This window comes from Pagrus major, chromosome 15 (assembly GCF_040436345.1).
Source record: "Pagrus major chromosome 15, Pma_NU_1.0".
NCBI lineage: Eukaryota > Metazoa > Chordata > Actinopteri > Spariformes > Sparidae > Pagrus > Pagrus major.
In genome coordinates this window covers 16995396-17019008 of record NC_133229.1, presented here as the reverse complement: position 1 = coordinate 17019008, position 23613 = coordinate 16995396, and the positions used below count along the sequence as shown (strand labels likewise).

The 23613-nt window shown below is 42.6% G+C and overlaps 2 protein-coding genes across 2 annotated transcripts; one reads left to right on the top strand and one right to left on the bottom strand.

Annotated features, from left to right (window-relative positions):
* Nucleotides 1-1311: 1311 nt before the first annotated feature.
* On the bottom strand, nucleotides 1312-13073 carry LOC141009452 (L-threonine ammonia-lyase-like). Its single transcript, XM_073482086.1, has 11 exons — nucleotides 12958-13073; nucleotides 8500-8821; nucleotides 7113-7229; nucleotides 6233-6474; nucleotides 4893-5058; nucleotides 4252-4351; nucleotides 4027-4102; nucleotides 3686-3811; nucleotides 3174-3341; nucleotides 2999-3056; nucleotides 1312-1844 (listed from the first exon to the last, which is right to left on the bottom strand). The coding sequence occupies exons 1-11, from the start codon at nucleotides 13071-13073 to the stop codon at nucleotides 1746-1748; spliced, it is 1590 nt and encodes a 529-aa protein (XP_073338187.1). The 3' UTR covers nucleotides 1312-1745.
* Nucleotides 13074-17652: 4579 nt separating this feature from the next.
* Nucleotides 17653-23324, top strand: LOC141009397 (placenta-specific protein 9-like). Its single transcript, XM_073482012.1, has 3 exons — nucleotides 17653-17818; nucleotides 22438-22529; nucleotides 23001-23324. Exons 1-3 carry the CDS (start codon nucleotides 17755-17757, stop codon nucleotides 23148-23150), a joined length of 306 nt encoding a protein of 101 aa, XP_073338113.1. The 5' UTR covers nucleotides 17653-17754; the 3' UTR covers nucleotides 23151-23324.
* Nucleotides 23325-23613: the final 289 nt, after the last annotated feature.

The window sequence follows — 23613 nt, the reverse complement described above, 5'->3', positions numbered from 1 at the left end:
GATTGGCTGTTACAGCGTGTGTGATTCTGAATGTGTGTGGCCGTGAATAAACAGATTAGAGATTAGAGAGTTAATTATTAATTCAAAACCCCGAGGAACAGGATTGATCTTGCTGTTGCTGAGCAGTCTCTCATTACCTACTTCATGATTTACAGCATGACCTATAATCTGAGTTGAAAAACATAAAAAATGATCAACAGAGTGTTCAGAAATAACAGTTTTGATGTTACAATGCTGACGTCTTACATTGAAGAGATATAAACTGAAGTTCTAACCAGCTAGTCGCAGCCTGTCTTGATCCAAAGCTAGCCCGTGCTAGTGCTGTAAGCACCAACACTCACACTTGAGACCGCTAGCTGCACGGCTAACTGAGTTAACAGCAGCTACAGTTAGCAGCAATCAATGGTTACTCTGTTTTGAGTACTTTTAACATATTTGTTGGCTCCTCCATCGGGAGCGGGGGAAACAAGTTGTTAACAAAACACAGATTTGCAACTTTGAAACATGTTAGCAAACGTTAAACGTGCTAAATGTTGGCCTACTTATGAATCAGAGCAGCAACATGTTTTAAGCAGCCTGACAATAGTCACTCTCCTTTAGCTATGCTTTTTTCTCCACCAGCTCCTGAGGGAAATATGCTGCTTTTCAGCTTCTAAATGTGCAACTGTTTCTAGGTAGATGCTACTTCATGTCTCATTTGGTGCTGGATAGGTCGTGCACAGGGGGGGTTCCGAGCCTTTCACTGCCTGCTGTGGCAGAAGATGTCACTGAAGACAGTGGTGACACTAAACCAGAAAGTTAATGGCTGTAGAACCAAAACAGCGAGTACAAAAATGCTAAAAATAATCTCCATAGAGCTGCAGAGTTGGGTGTTGATCCTCTGCAGCATCATCACTGCTTGCAACCTCTCTCACATTATGCATTATCATTTGATCCATCGTTAATATTTAACTACTGGTTACTCCAACATACAGATCTCACATCTGAACGTTGTTTGAACTCTTGGGGAAGAATGTGCTAGCGTCACACAGGTAAACGGTGTGACGTCGTCTGAACGAGGCTGAACAGCTAGCACAGGCCAGGGTCACGGTGTCCTCTGCTTATGAACCTAAGAGCATTAGCCCGTCTTAAACAGCCCAGTCTCCACTAGAGCTGTCTCCAGCCATTAATCAGGGACAGGTAGTATACTTTCACATCCTGCCTCACTTTTACTCTTCAGAAATGACCTCAACATCAAGAAGGGGAAAATATTGGAAAATGCAGATACGGTTTTTTTAACTCCCAAACATGGCAACAAATCAGAACAGGTCATAGAATGAATCCGTTTTTATTTGGAGAACACTTAGTTGGATTGACGCTACATCTCAGACAGTATAAACACAGATTTATATACAACAGTTTAAAAACAGTATGGATTGAAAAATATATATTTTATGCCGGTGTATAATGTGTAGTTAGCCTGCATCTAGAACTATATTCATCTTCTGAATGAAGCCTAACCACTTTACTGTAATTACAGGGTGCCATGATTAAAGAACAATAGCAGCAAAAGGAATAAAGTAATATGAATAGTACTTGCTCTATAATCTCAAGGCTTTTCTGCACACACTTAGGTTTGTTCAACATGTCTTAAGAGTCCTATATCATAGTAGTGTATGTTACAGGATGTGTTTGCATTTTATGAATATGTCACTTCCCCTCCTTTTCTTCGTTTGCTGTGACAGTTTGTGTTCATGTTGTCGTGATCACCGGTCCAGCCAGCATATAGAGGGGTAGCGCTCACTCAGCGTCTTGCGCAGCTGAGCGCTCTGTGTCTTATCTCTGGTTTCCACCACACACTCCACCTGTCAACACACAGGCATACAATGAGCCCTCTGACATCACACACACACACACACACACACACACACACTAGACTTAGGGCAGCGAGCGTGTCGCCAATTAATTATGCAACACCTTTCACCTTTTGACACCGCTGCCAATTCATCAGTGCGGACCGCAGAGGCAATAATGCAGAGCCAGGAGAGAAATGAGACGGTTCTACTTGTTTCCAAAGCAATCTCACGGTTTCATTAAGTTTGTTTTTTCTTTTTCAAAACAAGATAGAGCATGGCAATTTTAGAAAACGAGAAAACACTTTAATCAATAAGAGTCATGAATCAAGTTTATTTGCAGTGGAATTAAACTGCTCAGCGGCTCAGCCTCTTTCATTTGTTTCAAGGAAAATTAAGATTTTAAAGCGAGACCATGTAAGTCGCTGAACAGCAGCCACACTAAAGGTGAATGTATATCATATTATATAAAGAGAAAAGTCATAATGTTATTCAAATCTACATATTAGACATTGGTTACAACATGAGCTCAAATACTTGACTATGCGCCATATTTCAAGCAATGATGTACAGTGTGGTATACAACCTTACTGTCTTAGCTGGCATACGGTAGCCTTGAGGGTCAAAACACTACAAGGTTTTAAAAGCTTTTTCTGAAATGTGGTGTTTTGACCTTAAGGATGCAGTAATGCAGTTCATATATATATATTAATATTCTATTATCTGTTTATCATGATTATAAATGTTAAAAAGCCTTTACTATAGGCATTTGTGCCATCAAATATGCAGTTATAAGTAAGTTGTTGACAAATTGATCTGGGTCCATATTGTCTGCAGCCTTTTGAGAGAAATTTCATGACTGATCTATTAAGCATTAGTAGACGGTTTTTAATTGAAAGCCATTAATTTCAACTGTACAAAGGGTGTCTTTGTGGTATCAATATTTCTTGCAGTGTAAGTTTGGCTCTTCCAAGATTTACAGTCTCAAAATACAGCATAAATATCTCTGTATGTCATTTGTTTTGTATTTTTGACTTTCTTAATCACACAATTTTGTCCTGCCAACTCAAAGCAATAAGGTCCTTGGCAATGACAAAATAGTAGAGGAGCAGATTGAAGAGGCGAAGGAAGAAGAATGAGGCGAAGAGGAGAGATTAGCCACCTACCTTTGCAGTGAAGAGGTTTGACTTGTCGCTTTGTCTCCGATGGCAGACGTCCAACAGCCTGGGAGGAAAAAGGCAGAGAGGAGCGGAATCAAGGGACATCAAACACAAAACAGACTGGATCTCAGCATGAACCAACAGAGTAAAAGATCTATAAGTGGACGGCTGTTGACCCTACCTGACGTCTTCTCTTGACAGGACGTCCAGCAGCTTAGCCATGTCTCCTGGCCATTCTCCCAGCTGCACCGAGAACTTACTGACCCGGTCGTCCAGCACCAGGGCTCGCTCCACACACTGCCTCACCAGCTCCAGCTCCATGTTAGCGCTGCTCACCACGACAGCAACCCTACAGCAGACACACACACACACACACGGAGGGGGCTGTTTTATCTTTAGCCAGACAGATTAGCTCTGCTGGCATCACTATAGTGCCAAAATGTTAGCTTTTAGGCATGTAGAACAATGTCTCAGCCCTCACAGCTAGGATTACATTTAAAATGTTACTTGTGTTTTTTACATAAAAAAAGAGGCCACACAAGGAGACTCTGGTCCTTCTAGAAACACGAAGAGCAGTGCTTTAACTATAATTTGTCCTGTCTGCTCCTGACTTTTGACCTTTTAGAAAGACAGACACGAGAATTTCCCCACAGGGCAAAGTCAGGAACAGTCACATTCACGTGTCTGACCCACTTTTTGCCTCTCAGCTCCGGTAGTTGTCCTGCCAAGATGGCAGCCAGTCCCATGGCTCCCTCTGTGTCCACAGTGGAGCGTTCAAACTCCTGAAACCGCAGCATCGCCACCAAAGAGTCCTCCTCACTGTGAGGCAGAGGAAAAGAGACATGTCAAGTAAATTCCCCTCTTAGAAAACATGGTTAAAAACACCCCGAATAACCCAGGAATTCAGCAGTCAATGTTTCAAAATGTAAAAAGGGCTTATAATCTGAATTTTAACACATAATGGATATCTCATTTCTGAGTAAAACCATTCAAATGAAGCTTGAAAGCGTAAGTGCGCTGTGGAGATGCAGTACCTGACGGAGATGACTCTATCTACTAGTTTCTTTGCCAGCTGGAAGGTGTTCACGCCCAGCGAACGCTCCATGAGATCTGTGAACAGACAGGAGATCGACAGATGTTCAGCTGCTGCAGAAGAGAAACTTACAAAGCAATGTGAGCTTCTAACTGGATAACGATGACGTTTACTCAACACTCACATGACAGTTCTGTCTCACATGTCTACTGACTAATAACTTTACCTCCATAAAGTTTCTTATTGGGGTTGCTGTGGATGTCTTTGATTGGATTGTCAGTTTTCAGAGATTGTAGCAGCAGAGGGAAACCTTCTGGTTCAATTCCCTGTGAAGAAAGTCCATTTAGTTCCTGATATTCTTACAGTAGCTAATGGTGATCTAAATAAGTCTATGTAGACTGGTAGCATTAATCAGCCTCTGGGTTGCATTTTATAACGATCACTACTGGGTCAGACTTGGCAGTAAATCTGATTGATTGCTTCAACGTACACAGGGATATTTATTCATGATTGAAAATAGAAGCACAGGGTTGTTCTGCTCCTCCGGTAAACAGAGCTAAAGCTGTCAAGGTTTCAGCTGTGGGCAGATATTAGAACAAGGGAAAACACTTCAAATACATTTATCTTGTTAAGGGAATCCAAGCAGAATGAAAAACACACTCTGATAAACACCGGGGAGATGTAGGAGGCAAGTAGCAATAAGATGGAAGGGTTCATGGGAAATATGACTTTATTTGAGGAAACGGCACTAACAGCACTGAGAGACGAGGTGAGACAGAGGCTAGAAATCAGCTCATCCTCTACACTGTCGGTACTGAAGTTCAGTTTATAGTGAAAAAACGCATGAATTGCTACAATCTAACTTACTATGACGAGAATTCGTGAGTTGAGGTGTTTGACGGCCGCAGCTGTACCAGCCAGCAGACCATACTGTCCAGCTGCAGGGACCACCACTGCGTCCAGTTTGGGTACTTGCTCGTAGATCTCCATGCCCACAGTGCCCAGTCCTGCCAGGTACGCTGCACTCTCCTCTCTGCACATCAGACAACACAGACGAAAAGAAGGAATGCATGAGGCGAAAGGCTCCAGAGTAACCTGATGACCTCGTTCAGAAGGTTTCTTTTGTTACATCCACTCTCATCTCTGCACTGTGCACAAAGGCAGCAGAGTTTACCTCAACAATTGAAAGAAGTAAAGTTATGCACTCTAATTTGTTGTAAAAAAAAAAATGCGTGCACTGGCTGTAGTTGCATGAAATAGCTCCTTAGTGTGAACATATACCATTCATGGATTGAATCATGTACTTTGCAGTAGAAAAGTTAGAGATTTTAAGTGAAACATGATACATTTATTAAATCTTCTTCGTACAAATTAAAAAACGCACCGGCCATTTCGCTCTGACTTCAAATTCAGGGTGGGAGTCTCAAATGTCTCACTGCTGTGTTTCAGGTTGCACGTTGTATAAATGTGGGAAATCTGACTAAACATTATCATGTCACCGATTCCTGATTGATCAGAAACTGAAAACCCAGGTCATGCTTCAAGTTAAGACAACACATCTTTAAGAAGATACCAAGTGGCTGACTGCTAACACCAGTGACCTAATAATATGTAATATGGTGTTTTACCGTGAAATATGACCTCACTATCCATTGTCTTTTCAGTTGCTGATTAATCAGGAGGTGGTAATATTATTCAAATATGTCAGATTCCCTATGTATATATGAACTGCAACCTGAAACACAGCAGGAGGCCTATAACATCTGAGCTTCTCACCCTGAGTGTGACATCAGAGGAAAACTGCCGCTGTGTGAGGTGAATACTCACAGTTTGATCTGAGTGCCGGTAACGGCTAATGTAGCCTCAAGCAGAGATGAGGTCACAGAGTTCACACCTGCAACACCTTTTTTTTTTTTCGTCAATTTTGCAGTCTTCAGCCACAACTGGCACTGACGCAAGTGAGTGGTGAAGTTAGGGCAGAACCCCGACTCTACTTTTTGACATGCCATACCAGAAATGTGGCAGGGAACTGTATTTAAACAAGTGGTTAATGAGCGTGCATTTTCTAATTCTGTTTAATAACATTACTAACCCATAAGAGTTGACTTCCATCACTATATCAGTGTTGGTGGCAGTGCAGTAAGTCTACAGACAGATGTATTGTGAGCTGTGTATGAAATATTAAAGGCAGTATTAGTGGGACTGACTCTTCCAGGAAGAGGTATCCGTTCTCTCTGGCCAGATGGCGGGCGTGGTTCTGGGAGTCGTGACCGGTGCTTCCGTAGGAGATGACCATGGCGCCGTAGTCTCTGTAGATCCTGAGGCGAGGCGAGGAGCAGCATGACGGCATGATGACAAACACCGGGATCTTCAGCTCTACTGCATGGTGAGCTACGGCCATGGAGAAGTTACAGTCGGTGGCCACGATCACACCCTTCCTCTGCTGCTCCTGGAGGGAGAGAAACACAGGCTTGACATACGTATACTCATACATCATAAATATGTCAACACAGCATCAAGATTTTCAGTGAAGGCCAATGAGAAATGTTATGTGCAGGAATGTTTCTTGGTAAATTGTTAGTCTCCATTTAGATTTTTGGAGATAATATATATAATAACAAGCAAATTATCAAGCTTACTAGATACTAATAGGTGAATTTTGGAACCTTCAGACAGAGGCGCCAAAAAACTAAGATGGTGACGACCGTAATGCCAAACTCGAGGCTTCAAAACCACAAGCCAGTGGGTGGCACCTTGGTACGTTTACACTTGTATTTAATAACCAGATATGAGCCAGTGTTTAAAAAATTACACCACAATTCCCTTTATACTCATCAAAAAGATGATCTTTGCATGGCCTTACTGAAGAGGATCATATTTCCGTCAGTGTACTCACTGTTATTTCCGAGCCACTGTCCATCTAAGCTGCACTCAGACTATTTCTGACTCTACAGGTCGGTAGGCCCTAATGGTCAGTTAACACGTGTGTGTCTGCACGCTCAGACCAGCTATGACCTGACGGACAGGAGGGATCATCCCCCCTCTCTCTCTCTCTCTCTGTCTCTCTCTCGCTCTGCCTTGCGTTACCTGTGTGAGGGAGGTGAGCATGTACAGCACTCCTCTCTCCTTCACAGAGCCTGTGTAGTGCAGGTGTTCCTTCTTCAGGTAGATCTCCATCCCGTACTGTTTGGACAGTCTGGAGTACTGCACACAGAAAAGAAGAAAAGAAGCAGCGTTTTAAAAGCAGCTCGGTGTTTAAAATGATAAATTAATTGAACTGTACGGTAGATTAAAAAAAATCTCTCTAATTTAGTTAACTGAGTTTATACACCAATCATCATTTTCTGTAGAAATCAAAAATGAATTCATGCTTCTCGGTGCACACAGCTTTTGTTTACCCTGATGTAATTTGAGGAAACTTGACTTGTCACAGCATGAACACTGTGTGCTTATGGCAACAAATGCTGTGAAGAAGGATGTCTAAGAATAAAGCAGACATGAAATCTGACAATATATTGAATGGAAATACACAAAATATGATAACATATTCATTTCAGCATGCGTGCATTTCATTTTGTGTGCAAAATAGCAGCTAAAGACTGAAGAATGAGCCAAAATGGGTTTGATACAAATAATAATATATACAGAGAAATTACATTGAATAGAAAATATAAAAAAACAGCTGGTAAATGTATTGTGCTTTTACATAATGTGTAGGTGTGTGTCTTTATTTTCCTTCAGGTAGCAATCTTTATAATCTGATACTCAGAGAGAAATCATACTGGATGGAAATCATGATAGTATGTCCTGATTTATCTGTTCAAAATTCTTGCTTATATTCATAGTTTTACCATGATTTGTATTTAAATAGACTTATCGACGTATCGTACGCTTACACATTCTTTTCTATGAACTGGGTCGCTGAGACATTCAAACATTTTTGGAGGCACAATTAACTTTTTGTCCCCCTTTTTTTTCAGAAATGTCTTATGGAAATGAGTTTTTGTGTAATGTTCAGTAATTATTTGTGATGAGACCAGGTGTGCCTGAGCTCTTGAATTAATAAATGTCACTGAATGTAGTTCTCCACCAGGTGTTGCACACACAGTATATAGAAGATGTGACACTTGTGACACTTAAACCAAGACCAACTTTGGTTGAAACGTCTGTGATGATATTAAATTGTTGGTGGTCCTCTTTGCCATGAACGGCACCTAATTTTAGGTGTGCATTCACCGGACGACTAATGATGATACCTTATTTTCATTCCAAAAACTAAACATGACCAACATATATAATATTCCTAATTAATAGATGTGTCCCCACTACATCAAACCCTTGTCAGAATCCAAACAGATCCCCTATATGTCCGTCCACTGGTGTTTGCTCTCCTAACAGAGGTCAGAGGTCACCCACCTCTTCCTTTTTCACCACATCCCTTCACACACTGGAAGGTCATGCTATGCTACTGTACCGTGCAGGGTGTCTTCTGTATCCCTGTCTGGATCCTGAAGGCTGCGGCGCTGATGTCCTCAAAGCGGAGGTACTGGGGTTTGGGGACGGCCCTGAACTCGCTGACTCGTCTGGTTTTGGGGGGGTCCATAAGTGTGATCTCAGGATACCCCACCACCTTGGTGTCATAGACCTTCACATCCCCGTTGACCAGCTCCTCCTCACCAAAGTCCTTCAGCCGTTCTGGTTCAATGAGGGTTGGTCTGCGGCCTGCGGTGCCGTTACTGACTGGGCAGCATTTGTAAGAGCTGCCAGGCTGACCGGGGCCCAGACGCAACTCCTCTCTGGGAGAAAAGACAACAGACAGGAGTCGTTTAATTTCCCAATCAGATTTCCTGCATTTGAGAAAACTGACATGCTCTTTTGTAAAATGTTTGACTACTCTGATTAGAGTAGGTAGGGAGTAACTTGTGTCCTAACTCCTGTAAAGCTATCATTCTCACCGTAAGAAGTGGGAACCCTAAGGGATCATTAAAGGATCATAGCGCCATTTTTTTTGCATGCTTCAATGAAAACAGAGGTGTAGTTTGACGTTGTTGTGAGGTAGCGTGGGATCATGGGATATGTTGTCTTCATTGTTAAACAACAACCATTACTGATAATAAAATATAATAAAAATCTATCTGATGTTACTCAGGCATAAATGTTCGTGGACGAGTTAATGTATTAAGTTTTATTCATGTTATGTTTAGTCGCCAACTTCCTCCCTCACTCTCACCTGGTGTTTCCACGCAAGCTATAGCATCAGGTGACAAAATGCAGCGCACCGTTACCCTGAATAAAATTACAGATTTCTCTGGATTTCAACATTGCTGGAAACGTTTAAGATAATATATGTACACAACTGAACAACATTTACAACAAAGGTCCGTAATGTTAACTATTGCATCTTAAATTTCTCTGTAGTATTAAAATCTACTCAGAGATGCTTGAAACTGAGCCCTTATCCACTGTGATGAACAACATGTACAGTTTCATTCTGTCAGACAGATTCTTGATTCATTTTGCACTACAGAAATTAATCCTAGATGATGAAGGCTGTTCACTGTATCCATTGTGAACAATCCACAATGGATACTGAAAAAGAGCATAGCTTCTTAGATTTGGTCGATGTTCAGCTGCCGGCTGTCAGGTCATGAAGTTGGAACTAACCCAAAAAATGCATCACTCTGACAGACTTTTTTTTTAAAAAAAGTTCTGTTTTCATAACTGCATACTGGAAAGAAAACTAGTGGCTGCTGAAATTCAGATAGAAAAGGCAAAAATATAGATGGTTTACTTTGGCTGGAAGCACTGTAAAGTATATTTGCTTCGTAGGAAATAACCACCATAACTCGATTCAGTAGAAACTAGAATGGCACTCAGTAGAGCACGTACCTCCACCAAGGCTCAACAGTCCTCTTTAATTAAATCGAGCCTGATCTGCTAGATTTTTATTTTGATCCACATCAAACTGTACTCACTCACAGATAGAAGCCACCTAAATGAAAAACACCCTATCTCGCAATGTTAAAAAAGTGAGAAAAACATCCTGGATCCGTCCCTTTATCTGGATCGGCATCAAAAGTTAATGGGGTCTATTCTGAGCCGGGATTCCATCCATCCATGGTGGAGGTAATTAAAGTTTGAGAATGTATAAGTATAGCTTCTCTTATCCCATTAGAACAAAGAACATACACAGTCAGTATATTTTTGGATGGCTTTCTTGATTTGACTAAATCAGCGACCTTAAAAACATCAGGTTGAGGCTCCCTTGGAACAAATTCTAGGTTAAACCCATAACTAGAACAGCTGATCGAGAGATATCACAGTCCCAGTAATTTCATTCTCACTCAGAGAAATCCAGTGAGTAAAAGTGTGCTGCTGATAAGCAAAAAGTAGACCTAAGGCAGGGCAGAGTGGAAGAGAAACTGCAAAATCAAGTCTACAAATGAGTGTCTCAATCAGATAAGAGCCAGAATATGAAGTATTGATATCTATTGATAGATAGACGAAACTTTCTTGATAACATCTTGTGTTATCAGTATGTGTAAAAGTTGCAGGAAACCAGGACCTGTTGTGTTGCACCCCATACATGACGTTGATTCACCAATTTCAAATTATGTCCTAACTCTATACCCACCAGTCTTAACATTTGAGATTGGGTGAGTGACTTTTGTACACACACACACACACACACCTACACACACACACACACACACACACACACACACCCCATCCTTCAGACTGAGATGAATTGATTCACCTTTCATGTCAACCCAACTTCCCCTCACTGTGACAGATTACATCTATAAGTCAATTTATGATTCATTGGGTCATTCTGCTCCTCTTTTTGGGAGACACACAAACGATTAAGGTGGCAATTTAGGCCTAAAGGCAGGACAGTTTGATTTATAACAGCTCAGTAAATGGGCATTGAATGTAATGAAACAGTACAATTCATTAGAATAGCTCCATTCTTCCCAAATCTACTGAATCTACTTTCATTTCTCAAATGACAGCGCACAAAACTGGATTAAATGTTAGACTCCGTTGTGGACGTTTATTTAAGCACGTTGTTAATCAGGAGACTCTTTACACAATATAAACACAATAATAGGATTACACCCTTCAGAGATTAACCCTGTCACCTAGCCACTGAAGCAGATCACAAACAGTTAATAGCTAAGTTTGAAACTTTGAACAAAGGTGGAGCAGTGGAGCCGAGCCAGTCATGTTCAGATCAGCAAAAAGTTCTGCGTGTTTGGGTTGTCTTTTTTTTTAACCTGCCATGAGTGGGGTTTGCTGCACCATGTGAGTCCAGTAAGAGTTTAGTGACTCAAGAAGAGTCAAATAAAAAAGAGATCAGTGATTTAAGTGCTTTAGTGAGCTTTTAGTGTGATAAAATTATCAAGACGCCACCAGGTGGAGCAGCTCTCCCAAATAACCGCCTGAATCTGCCAGCACTCTGCAGAGAACATCCCAGTCTATTTTTATCACAATGATCTGCCATAAACAATACCATGACCTTTCACCTCGTCCCCAGGGTCCATTACTGCCCTCTGCCCCACTTGTCAGGCATTTTCTCTATGTTATTCAGGCACACGGAGCGCTCTTAACATGGCCGGGAATAGAAAAAGCCCAAGGCTGCACCTGTGATTAGGGTTCAAAAGCAGAGTTCAAAATAAAACATCAAAGAAGGGAAAGAGCACGACGGCGGCCCGTATCACGCCTCAAAAAGCCTCTTCAAACGAGGACATGAAGAGCTGAGATGGTAGAAATAGGCTCTTCTAATTCAAAATGGTACAAAAAAAAGAAAAGTGAGGACAAAGCAAAAAGTGAAGGAGACATTTCAGCCCACCAGGCTTTCATCATTGCACTATCTCAGCTCCTTAATATCCTTTTAAGAGACAAAATGCCGGTACTGGCTGTTGTATCACTTCCTTTTCCTACTGGAACAATGTTCAGTTGGGAAAAGAAAATGTCTCTTAGCTCTTTATCAACCCAGTTGTTGGTGTTGCATCACTGTGAGTGCAATTCTGCAGCTATCTGTAATTCAGACTCAGTTCTAGGAACTTTCTTGCAGTCTGGTTGGTTTTAGCCTACTTAGGTACCACAAGTAGCACGAGAAGGTTTGGTTACTCTCGCTTAAAGTACTTTAAAGTTGCATTCTTACGTTGTTTTTCTCATGATTGAGGACATGTCTGTCTAAAACTGTTCCCATGTATTAAATTCAGGCAGTCATGCTTGTCCATGTTGACAAACCAGAGGAACTACTGTACTTGTAAACCCTTTTGGACCCTAGATGTGATCTCATTTATATATTGCCGCAAACAATGACATTTTTTCACTTTCATCCTGTAGCACTCTTTTCTTTCTCTCTGTCTTTCACTAAATATGTGAGAATTACCTGGGGACGAAGAGAAGAATAAAGTAGAGGACAAAGCGAAGGAGCAAGTCTACCAGGGCTTGAAAGGTTGGGTATTGCTCTTCTCTACAAGGAGCAAGAGCTGAGGACGGGGAAGAATAATACTGGGAGATGGAAGAGGAGAAGGAGGCCTTTTCTGCTGGGGACCTGGAAGGAGCAGGAGAAGGTTTGGAGAGAACCATCTGAGGAGAACGATCATTGGAAGGGAGTTCAGAGGACCTCGATTTGGGGATCGCAGCAGCCAAACTTGGATTAGGAAGACAAGTGGGTGGTTGTGTTGAATTCCTTTTCTGATTAGGCTGAGGAGAAGGTGGCACAGGAAGAGTTTGGAGATTTGAGGGTGTGTTTGTCAGGGTAGGCTGCAAAGAAGGTGAATGAGGAGAAGGAATGGGAGTTACTGAAGGAATCTCCGAACTCTGGACAGAAGGTATATCTGTCACTATGGGCTGGGCTATGAGCTGGTGAGGGGAGAGGTCTGGAGGTTCCAGGGAGCTACATGTTGTAAGTTCCCACCTCTGCCAGAAGGGGTCATTCTCCTCGGTGTCTTTAATTGCAGGCCTGGGAGAGTACAAACGCTCAAGTCGCTCGCTCAGGTAGCTCGAGTAGAATAGCTGGGCAGCAAAGTTCATCCTGGTCGAATCGCTGTCCTCCTAAGGTCCAACAGGTATCCGAATCCCTCTCCTCTTCTGGCTGCTGTGGTGTGTCCGAGGGATAAGAGGACACTGACCGGGGCTGCTCCCACAGTATAACGTCCCCTGCACCAGCTCCCTCCCTCTTTCCCTGCCCTGGGGCTATTTAAGAAGGGATTACCCAGGGGCACATGCATGGTGGCTCTACAGCATCGCCTGCAGTAGCCAGGCCCCTCCCAGGGCTCTATTCCTGGGCCCAGACTGGGATTACTTCCCCTTTCTGTGACGTAGTGCTAATCAGATGGTCTAAGGCGATAGATTCAGACTTAGGGTTTATCTGGGGAGCAGTGATCTGGAGGCTCAATCACACAGAAGAGATGACTATGGATGGAGGATCAGAAATGAAAGAAAGTGGGGTGGTGGGTGCCCACAAGGGTGGAGGTGCAGGTTTGTGTGTGGAGAATTGCAGGATCTGATCATTGTACTTGCAAAATCAGGGGAAAAAAAGCCACAAGTAACTCTCAGTTCTCCATTTTCCCCATCCACATTCCAGGTGCACTGCACTTCACCTCAGACTGCTCTCTATGAGATACAGAGAGGGCAAGAGTAGACGATTTTCTGTTCAGATGTCTGTGCTTGCATCAGTAAGAAACTGAGACAGGTTGCTGCTGCAGAGGCTTCCCTGGATAAATTTGAACAACGCAATCGAAAAGTACATGTAGTACAGCTGTAGAGAGAGACAGGCTGCCAGCCAGACAGATAACAGAGACTTTAGGGAAAGTGGAGAAGAGGTAAATTGGCTGCTGCCAGCACTCAGCAGTCAGACCGGCTCTGATCAGATATCCAACGTGTCCCTCAAATCTGAACTGATGAGCGACAGTGATTCCTTCCAGATAATGAGTGTGTCTCGACACAGATCACTACAGGAACGTGTATAATTAGAGATGCTCCCTTTAGCAGACATGGCTCAAGCAGTATTTGCAGGTAAATCTGAGCGTAGTAAATGGAGGGTAAGACAGGTGGAGTTTACTGCCTCATTATAGTGTCGAGGTCAGTGTTAGTAACAGAATGAAGTGATAGTCTAAAATCTGTATTACAATATCTGATAGTGTTATATCAGTATCATTATTTGCTGGTAGTTTGGTAAGCGGTCTGTGCTGACTCAGCCCCGGGTTGCCAGGAGCCAAAACTGGCAAGAAAACCACATCGTTGCTGTATCCCCCTCGTCAAATCAGCCACTGTCATCGGAGACTTGGTGGTTAGGGGGTGGCACGTAACATACAGTACATTCTGCGCTATTTGCTGCTTTTATCGGAGACATGCAACTACGCCAAATAGCACTCTATTAGCCATTTCATGGGGACTTTAAATGCTAATTTGTCTCAAAATATTCAATTAAAATAGCCCATACATAATGACATACATTTTTGTTCATTGTTTGGTTTTTCTGGATGATAACAAATTCCTATCCTAGTTGACATGGCCTGAGTCTTTGCATAGCTCTGACAAGCTCACTAACACTTGCAGAAATGCAAATACTCTGTAAGGGGCAGGGACAAAAAGAAAACAACTGGACACCACGGTCAGGACCTCTGTATGCTTCAGCTGAAGTGCCTCTTGGAGAGTCATTTTAAAATGCCCCTTCATCTCTCTGACCTCAGAATTGGTGGGGTGATGTTTGCAGAGACTGCACAAAAGTGTGGGGTCGTTATTCACATTTTTTATGATTCACCCATCATGACAGCAAGTTTTTTTGCCCACCTTTGAGTGCAGCCATTTACTGTAGAACAGATACAGACACATCATACAGCCTTTCCTTTCAAGCATACAGAACCCTTTAGGGTTAAAGGTTACTTCAGGGGGGCCGTGCCTGACCTTTTTCTGTGACTTTTCAAAGGCCATAATCTGAAACACACATATAATTTTCCTTCTTCACACAGCTATTTCTGTCACTTTTCTTGTGAACACCCGACTGCCGCACTGTGAACAACTTCCAGCAGAGACTGTCTGCTCCACTGGTCTGTATCGATCATTAAGATGAGCGTATCACAAACCTTCAGAAACTTGTAGTCGAATTTACAGTGAATGGTGCTGATAGTCTCTGTAAGTACAGCAAATGTGCAATAAGATTAGGGCACAGTCAAAGGTCGACATGTCTTAAAAGCAGAGGGTGGAGCTTTGTTTTGTCTGATTGTGTCACAGACTTCACCCAATAACTAATTAGCTTCTTAAAAAGTGTCAGGGAGGGAGTGTGAGCCAGGGGCCAGAGAGGAACTGTACCGGCCGCTGAGCTCGCCTCTTGGCAACAACAAGGTTCAGTGAGCGCCATGTTCAGGTGAGGTCGACTGTTTGACCGGATAAAATGATGAAGGCCAGCGTCGAGGGTCTCCATCTTTCCGTGCTTGTGAACACATGTGGTCATCATAACCACTGGCAGGCGTTAACAGACATATAGACGGCACTGGACAGAAATAGACGGTGAGAAGGTGACCCCGCCTCCAGCAGTCTGTCACACCACAGATCAGCATGACGTGGACCGACTGGATGCCATGATCCTCTGGCTCTGTGTCCGTGTAGACGCTCAGTGCCTCACCATGTGTCTGCTGGCAGGACTTAAAGTAACATTCACACCTCAGAGACGGTCACAAGATTAACTTTGACATACATTTGCATTTAATTTCATGCTGTTATAGAACACTTTGATGGGAGCCTCAAGCCATGTCGGATCGCTTTCATAAGATGTTGATATTCATTTATTTTATGGAATACATTTTAGGACAAATGTATGTTATTATATGTAAATCAAAATAATTATGTAACATTGTTAGCCCCCATTGTCACAATTTTTTTGGTGGTCAAAGGTCAAAGGTCAAGGTCAATGTGACCTCATGGGTCCCCAGTCTTCTTTATGCCTTAACTCAGGAATGCTTTGAGAGAATTTTGTCAAATTTGGCACAAAAATCTACTTGATGGATTCATTCGAATTTGGTGGTCAAAGGTCAAAGGTCACTGTGAAGTCACATAACACGTCTGTGGCTATTAATCAACAATTAATTTGACAGTTCTGACAAAACTTTACACAAATGGATAAAATGATGAAGTTGTGACATGAGGTCAAAGTTATATCCAAAAGGTCAAATAATGCTCAGCAAAAATGTTCTCGCCATTATTCCCACGCCATAGCTTAGGAACAGCAACTTGACTGATGCACAGAGGGATACAGCCACGAGGCAGTAATTCAAGTATTACTTTGCCTGTGTATTGTGTTCTCCTCTATGGCTCCTATGTTTAAATATTATATACTGTTTGAGGGCGACATATGTAATGTCTGTTCTGGGATTTTAGATGAAATTCTTTGCCACATTAACAGCAACGTTTATCACCAGTGACCAGTGAAACATCAAATTCATTCTGACAGTCTGAAATTATTATTCTCCTACATGTGTCCCTGCACGTGGGATTTTTAATCTTTATTTTTTCACTTTGCCTCAGAGGCTTTATGAGTTTCCACTGACCTTTGTAAAATATTATCAATCAATGACTAAGACTGCCATTAATGTGGGAGATGAACACCAGAATTCTTTGCATATAACCTTTTCTTTCCTTCCGTCCTGTTTCTCTGCTTTTCACTGTCAGACACAAACGTCTCCTGACTCTCTCCCCTCCTCTGATCCCTTCGCTCACTTTTCCTCCAGTTTTGTTTTTCTGCTGCTTAACCTGTAGATCTGCTTAACAGGGCCAGACAAGAGAGCGGAGCACGAGGCCGAAGACGGTCTGGCTTAATGAAGATAACCGCGTTTGCTACGTAACAGTCTTGGCTTTGTGTTTGTGTGTGTGGGAAGGCGTGTGAGTCACACAGACAGAGGAGACAAGTCAATTCAGCGAGAATAACAGGAAGCAATCAATGCGATTATAAAGGGCATTCTCTGCAGCAGGATTGATTTTGATTTCTCTGACTTCCTGCTGAACGGAAACACCGACTGGTTTTCCCAGAAAGGGGTCGGCAGCCATGAGTCCTTTTGGTTTTTGATCAATTTTATTGAAAAAACTGCTTAAATGATGAAACAAAAACAAATAAGAGGTTGTCAACTTCAATATTATTTGAGTGTACTGTAGCTATAGATGATGGATCACAGCATTAATACAAGGATGGTGTGTGTATGTCAGTGTAACACATGCCTGGAATAGGGTATGAATATAACATTAAAATCTTATTTCTGGAACGGGTTAAGTCCCCTTGTGTCATGTTTTCTTTGCTGATCATCTCCTTTCATTCACTTCAATGTGAGCATGAACACACAGTGACCACGAACGCAACACAAAACCTGCACCACATTAAAGTAAAGCCAGAGTTCTCGTCTTTAAGAGCCAGTCAGTCTGAGATCTGAGTCCCCTCCCCACTACAACCCTCCCGCCCCCTCCCAGATACTGAGCTTTTTGTTCGCCATCTAATGTTTTCATTAGGAAACTGGGCGCAACCAAGTCATCGAGGGAAGGATTAGAGAGCGAGGGAGCGAACTCAGTGCAGGGAGGCAGAGAGGGAGAGTTGTGGAGGAGAAGAAGTCAGTTTGTTTCCTAGTCTGGGTTTGACTTAGAGGAGATTTGGAGGCTCTGTCTCTCTCTCCTCCTCTCACCCTTTGTTTCTGTCGTCTGCGTCACCAGCTGCTCGCCAGGTTTCACCATGAACCGCCCCTTCACCTCCTCGGTTGGACTCATCTTGCTTCTGATTGGCTACACTGCAGCAGGTAAGGGGTGAGGCTGGGTGTGATCAGAGGGGTCACGGGTCAGGACAGGATGGGCCAGAGGCCACACAGCTGGTGTCTTGATTTACTGGAACAGATGATTTATGGATCAGTGCGGTCGATCATGTCTATTTCATACTTTATATCTGTGTTGCATTGTGCAATAGATCTTAAATCTTTAGATTTTGTCGATGATGGCTGGATGAACACACATGAATCCGAACTGACATCATGGGTGTACACACACACACACACACACACACACACACATGTGAGTGTGTGTGTTGAAGGACTGCCAGCACATCTGTTACTAATTTCACCGCTGCTCTGGCTACACTTAATCTAATATTCTGACAGCAAAGTTTCAAACAATCACTCTTTCCTTCATTCATTATGTTCATCTGGCCGCTCCTTACCAGTGTGTCCAGCGTTGTTTACCAGTGTTACTAAAAATCCAATGGAAATTCATAAAACTGTGCGCCAGTCCTCCGAATCCGCCAGATCTGTGAGTGACGGCCTCAAGTGTGAATTACACTGACTTCATACTGCAAGAATGGCCAACTGCAGGAAGAGCACAGCAAAAAGAGCATTCAGCTCAAGCAACAAGCAAGCACACACAGCCACTAAAAACACAAAGCATTCGATCTCGTATTTTATCTATGTAAGTATTTTTCATGGTTCAAAGGAGACTCTCTGTGTTAATGCATGTGGGGATGCTGGGTTGGTAGGTAATGGACCAAACCACTGTGAGGCAGATGAAGGGGGGACCCAATCGTTATAAACTTAAAAACAGATTTGTACAAGTGTTTTCAACGCTTGTTATTATTATTTTCATTTAAATGAAATGATATAGGTTATTGATGGGGACAACACTCCCAGGAAGAGGGGGTCCAGACACCATCAGTTGCTGCATCACTTTCCGAGCATGCAGGCTGGAAGCAGTTGGAATATCAGTTAACATGACAAGTGTCAGTGCAGATTAGCGATTACACATCATAGGCAGTGTTTTTACCTCATATATTCAAGCAGGGTGGTGTGTAGTACACACATCTTTGTACTTTCTTCACTCATGGTGCTTGTAAACCATCTTAATGTTGTCCACGGCCGTCTGCCTGTCAGGCCGGAGCTCGGTTTGAACTAACGCTCTGACCTGCACTGACTCCTCAATTTTTGCACTCGACTGAACTCCCTCTCTCCCGCAGAGAGCCATGTCAGTGCACAAACCCACAGAGCTGGAAAAGAAGTGCACACACACACGCACAAACACACACGGTCATTCACCTCTGTCCTCGGGTGGAGTCAGCGAGTTAGATCATCATATCTGTGCTTGCTTTTCCTGTTGCGTGGGGAGTTACTATGTGATTTCTCAACCTCCTGGAACACTTCTGACAGAGGAACAAACTCTTGATTTGAGCTGCACAAAAGGAAAAGCCAACACAAATGGGAACAAATGCCTCTCTGGCTGTTTTGGAAACACAGACCGGTGATGATGTTACATCTCAGCCAGCCAGTTTTGCATCAGCCACAATAATCGCATCTTCGCTTTATTACCTACAACACAGACACTTCTTCCTTTTTCCCTAACAGCATTCATCATGAGCCTCAGCATGGAGCTCTCTGTTGAAAGTTTTCCCCTCCTAAAGAGCCGGCTGTGCTGTGTACGCATTGATCACACAAACACACACACTGACACTTACATGGAGGCACAGCTGCGGTTTGTACCGATTTTCTTTTTTGCTGATCGTGAAACCGGCAGCACATTCTGGTACAGCCGAAGACTGAGGTTGTTTTGAAATGCAACAACATAAACCACCACTTTAATGGCTTCTGCCTCCTGTGTGGGAAATCTTCATGTCTTTAGCAGACGGCTGATGGTTCATCTGTCGCTGTCAAACCAAAGCAGGTGAGATGGACTCAAACTCCATCATGGGAGACACACCAGGGCAGACATCTGCTTCAAACGCTCAGAGAGAAACACTAACGAACTACTTGTACCTTCCATCCATCCATCGCTCTTTCTTGGCCTGTTTCCTGCATGTACTGAACTTGGCGCCCCTCCGGTCGGCGTAATGGAGCTTGTAAAATGTTTCCATGGCATATCTCAGAAAAATCAAGGCAGCCTGATGCTAAGGCACGGCTGTGCATGGGAGGACAATGTGCAGAATAAGATATGGCAATCATTTCTGGCTGACTCTGCTGGCACAGACTGTATTGCTTTAGGAAGAAAGGATTTTAAGGGTCAGCGGTGGACTAAATGGACTTGTTAGGCAGATACCGGTTGTGACGTGAGATCAGCAGGAAACAAATCCTGCATCTACTAATTTAAATGAGGACTTTATTTGTGAACTCGTGCCACAGACAAATAAATTGTCTTCGTCTCTTCTAGTTCACGCTGGAGGTGGTGAAATTGGTGCTGAAAAGCTAAGCAGAAGGAAACCCAAACAAAGCCTCAGTCTGTGTTTATTTGACAGTCGACTGAATGTCTGGTTCTTAAGTTATTATTTCCATAAATGTGCACATGTGAAGCCCTGAACCCTAGAGACGCTCTAGAGCAGTGGTACTCAAAGATTTCATGAAGTTGCCCCCTCCAAAGTTGATATTAGATGTTCAACCCTGCGTGCTGGACCTTCATTGCACGCTCGTGGTTTGGTTAGGTTTATCCAAACATCTTGCATATACATAACTTTAGTTACATATTGTACGTGACTCACTGTTGACCTTTGGTTTCACAACGGACACAAAAGGCAGTCTCCTGAATGAAAGGTCCTGTGCTTGTTTGACCCAACCATCCATCCCGGGCCTCCTGCATGGGTTTTTCTGATGAGGACGGGCTGGTTTTATCCAGAAAGTGTATGAAACCCACAACCAAAATAGTACATTTACCATGTCATTGTGAAACTTATGGTTGGAATTATGGTGAAAATAAATTATCCCCCTTTATGCTGGAGAACCCATTGAACCCCCTCAAGGACCCCATAGTGTAAACCACTTCCCTAGAGAAGACAAAATGAGTAACATAACATTACTAAATTGTGGGAAAATTTAGGAAAATAGCCTGAATTGATCGTGATAGTGATGGTGTCCAGTGTGGTTAGCTGTTAAACAAAAACGTTGGGACTTTTAACCTTAAGAAACCCAAAAACAGTTTGGGGCGCTAGTGTTTTTTACAGTTGGCTCGCTGCAAGTTACGAGTTCATTAAGTTCAAGATTGAACCTTAAGTACATTTTCAAGGATTGAGCTCCTAACTGTATTTTGTCCAGGAGAAAATGTGAAAGCACATCCTTGTTTGGTCACGGGCTAGCAGCCAAAGTATGAGAGGAATGATATTGACAAAACTCACTCTGCAGAGGCAACCTACCCCAGCCTCAGTATCATAAATGTTCGATTACAACAAACACTCTCAGACATTAGCTGATCCACATACACTCCCAGCGTTTTATCTAAATAACAGCAACAGCACTGCTGCCAGCCTCCAGTAAATGAATGAGCGGTTCACTCATTTATAACGTATAAATGCTATCAATGGGAGCTTGGCCTGCAGCCACTAAGAAGGTGTTAGGAAATGGAAGCAGAGTCCTGCGAGAGAATGCAGGCCTCCCCTCAAATATGTCGGCTTCAAAGAGAAACAGATAATTGGAAACATGAGTGTGAGGGGGGAAACATACTGAAGTGTATTCACACCAAGAGCATAATGGGTTTTCTCAGTGTGCTGAGTGTTGCAGTTTTTATACTCATTGTATGGTCCAACAGTGAGGCAAAATGACTCACCTACTAATGTGGCTAACATGTGACTTGATTGAAGAAAATCCAACACATGTAATGGAAATGTCTTGTGAACTGGAAACAAGTAAAATGATCTAGAAAGGACATTTTCCTCATGTTAGCACGTCTTAACACAATACTTTGAGTTTTACAACACAGCTTATCTTAAAGGGGCACTATGTAGTTTTGGAGAAGAAATGCAAACACAGAATTTTTATATTTTAATGAGACAATAATACAAACTCAGAAATATTTATTTTGTATATAACTGAATAAACAAGCTGTTCTCAGAGGAAAATAAGGTCCCACAACACTGTTTGAAGCTCGAAAGGTGGCAGGGTCCGCCACATATAAACAAAGTAAAACAGTAAGAAATTGTGTTGTCCTCTGAGGTCAGTTTGTTTATTCTGTTTATTCAGTCATGAAAACAAAGACAGTTTTGTTATTTAGATTGTTTAGGCATAAAATCAATAATTATTTTCCTAAAACTACATAGTGAACCTTTAGTTAACCTCTAGCTAGCAGCGGACGCTCTGACCATGTGTATGTGAGTGTGTCTGTCTGTGTGTTTGACGTCTCATCTAACACTTAACAATTTCTGCAAAATGTTGAACTATTCCTTTCGTATGTGGAATTTGTGTTTTTGGTTAAAATGTTTGCTCTTTTCCTTCAGTATCTTACAGTCATACAGTAACTCTTGTTCCTAATACCTGTTTAAATGTAAAGAAAGTTCTGAAATCATTATTAAAGCACATGATCAATATCTTTTATGCTTTTTAAAATTGTTTCAAGCAGCTTGTTTGCTGTTGTCCATCATACATTGTAAATCCACTTAGATGTGCATCTTTTCTTCCCTCAGGACCTGAACCTGACCTGCGGCCTCGGGCGGTGCGTTCAAGTGTCTGTCAAGAGCACACAAACCTCCACAGCCGCCTGGATGCAGTGGAGAAGGTGCCGTTTCCAAACCAACCTCACATTAAAAGCCCTGAACAATTTTAAACTAGCAGGGGTTTTTTTGGGTGATGTTTTTCGCCCCCTGGTGTTGTCAACTTCATTATTAGACGTCAGCTTTCTCTCCATCTCAGGCTGCCAAAAACTGTCCTCAGCATTCCCTTTTAGGGAGAAGATGTCGACAAAGCTGTGGCTCACTGCCACACGCACAGTCACATACTGTGCAAAAAACCACAGGATTGCTCAACTTTCTCCAAAACGCTGATGAGTTGGGTCCAAGTCTCCACATTCACCTCATCTGACAAACCCCACACTTACTCTGACCTTACTTTACTAGCTGTTTTGGGCGACTGTATAATTCATATGAATAAGCGATTGTATTATTCATGAGTGATGACTCTATTATTCATACTACAACTTATTAATGCATTATTCACACAACCGCACAACTATGTTTCCTGTCTCCGGCAGAAAGTGGAGGACACGGTTGAGAATCTGGAGGCTGAGCTGACTGCTCTTCTGGATGCCGTCGAAGCCCCAAAGTGGCGCCCCCTGTTGGACAATAGAGGAAGGACAGCTGTGGATATCCTGGAAGACCCGGGGCAGAGGGGCCAGTCTTAAAAACTAACCAGATATTCACAGAGGAGGGATTCAGGGAGGATCTTAAACTTGGACATTGATGGATCTGTTTCAATGACTTCAATACTATTTTTTTTTTAAATTGTGTGTATGCATATTCTGTACCTGTATATCAAAAAGATGTTTTCATCTTAAAAGAGGACGAATGAGGACAAAGCTTGTCTGGATTATCTGCTCTTACTAACTCCTGCACTCAACAGAGGCACAGCTCATGTTTAAACGCTATTTGATGAGATTAATTCACTTTGGACATCCCTGCTGTGTTAGTTCATACCCCTGCTCTTCGTCGCCCTCTACTGTCTGCCTTTAATGCTTTATCTGAATGGAGAAGACAAAAAAACACAGGAGACACCAAATTACTGGAAGGAGATTTATTTCTTTATCAAAGCAAGTTAAAGCAGCATTTTTTTTTAAACACACGGAGCAGTTTCAGGTGGTACAGTAA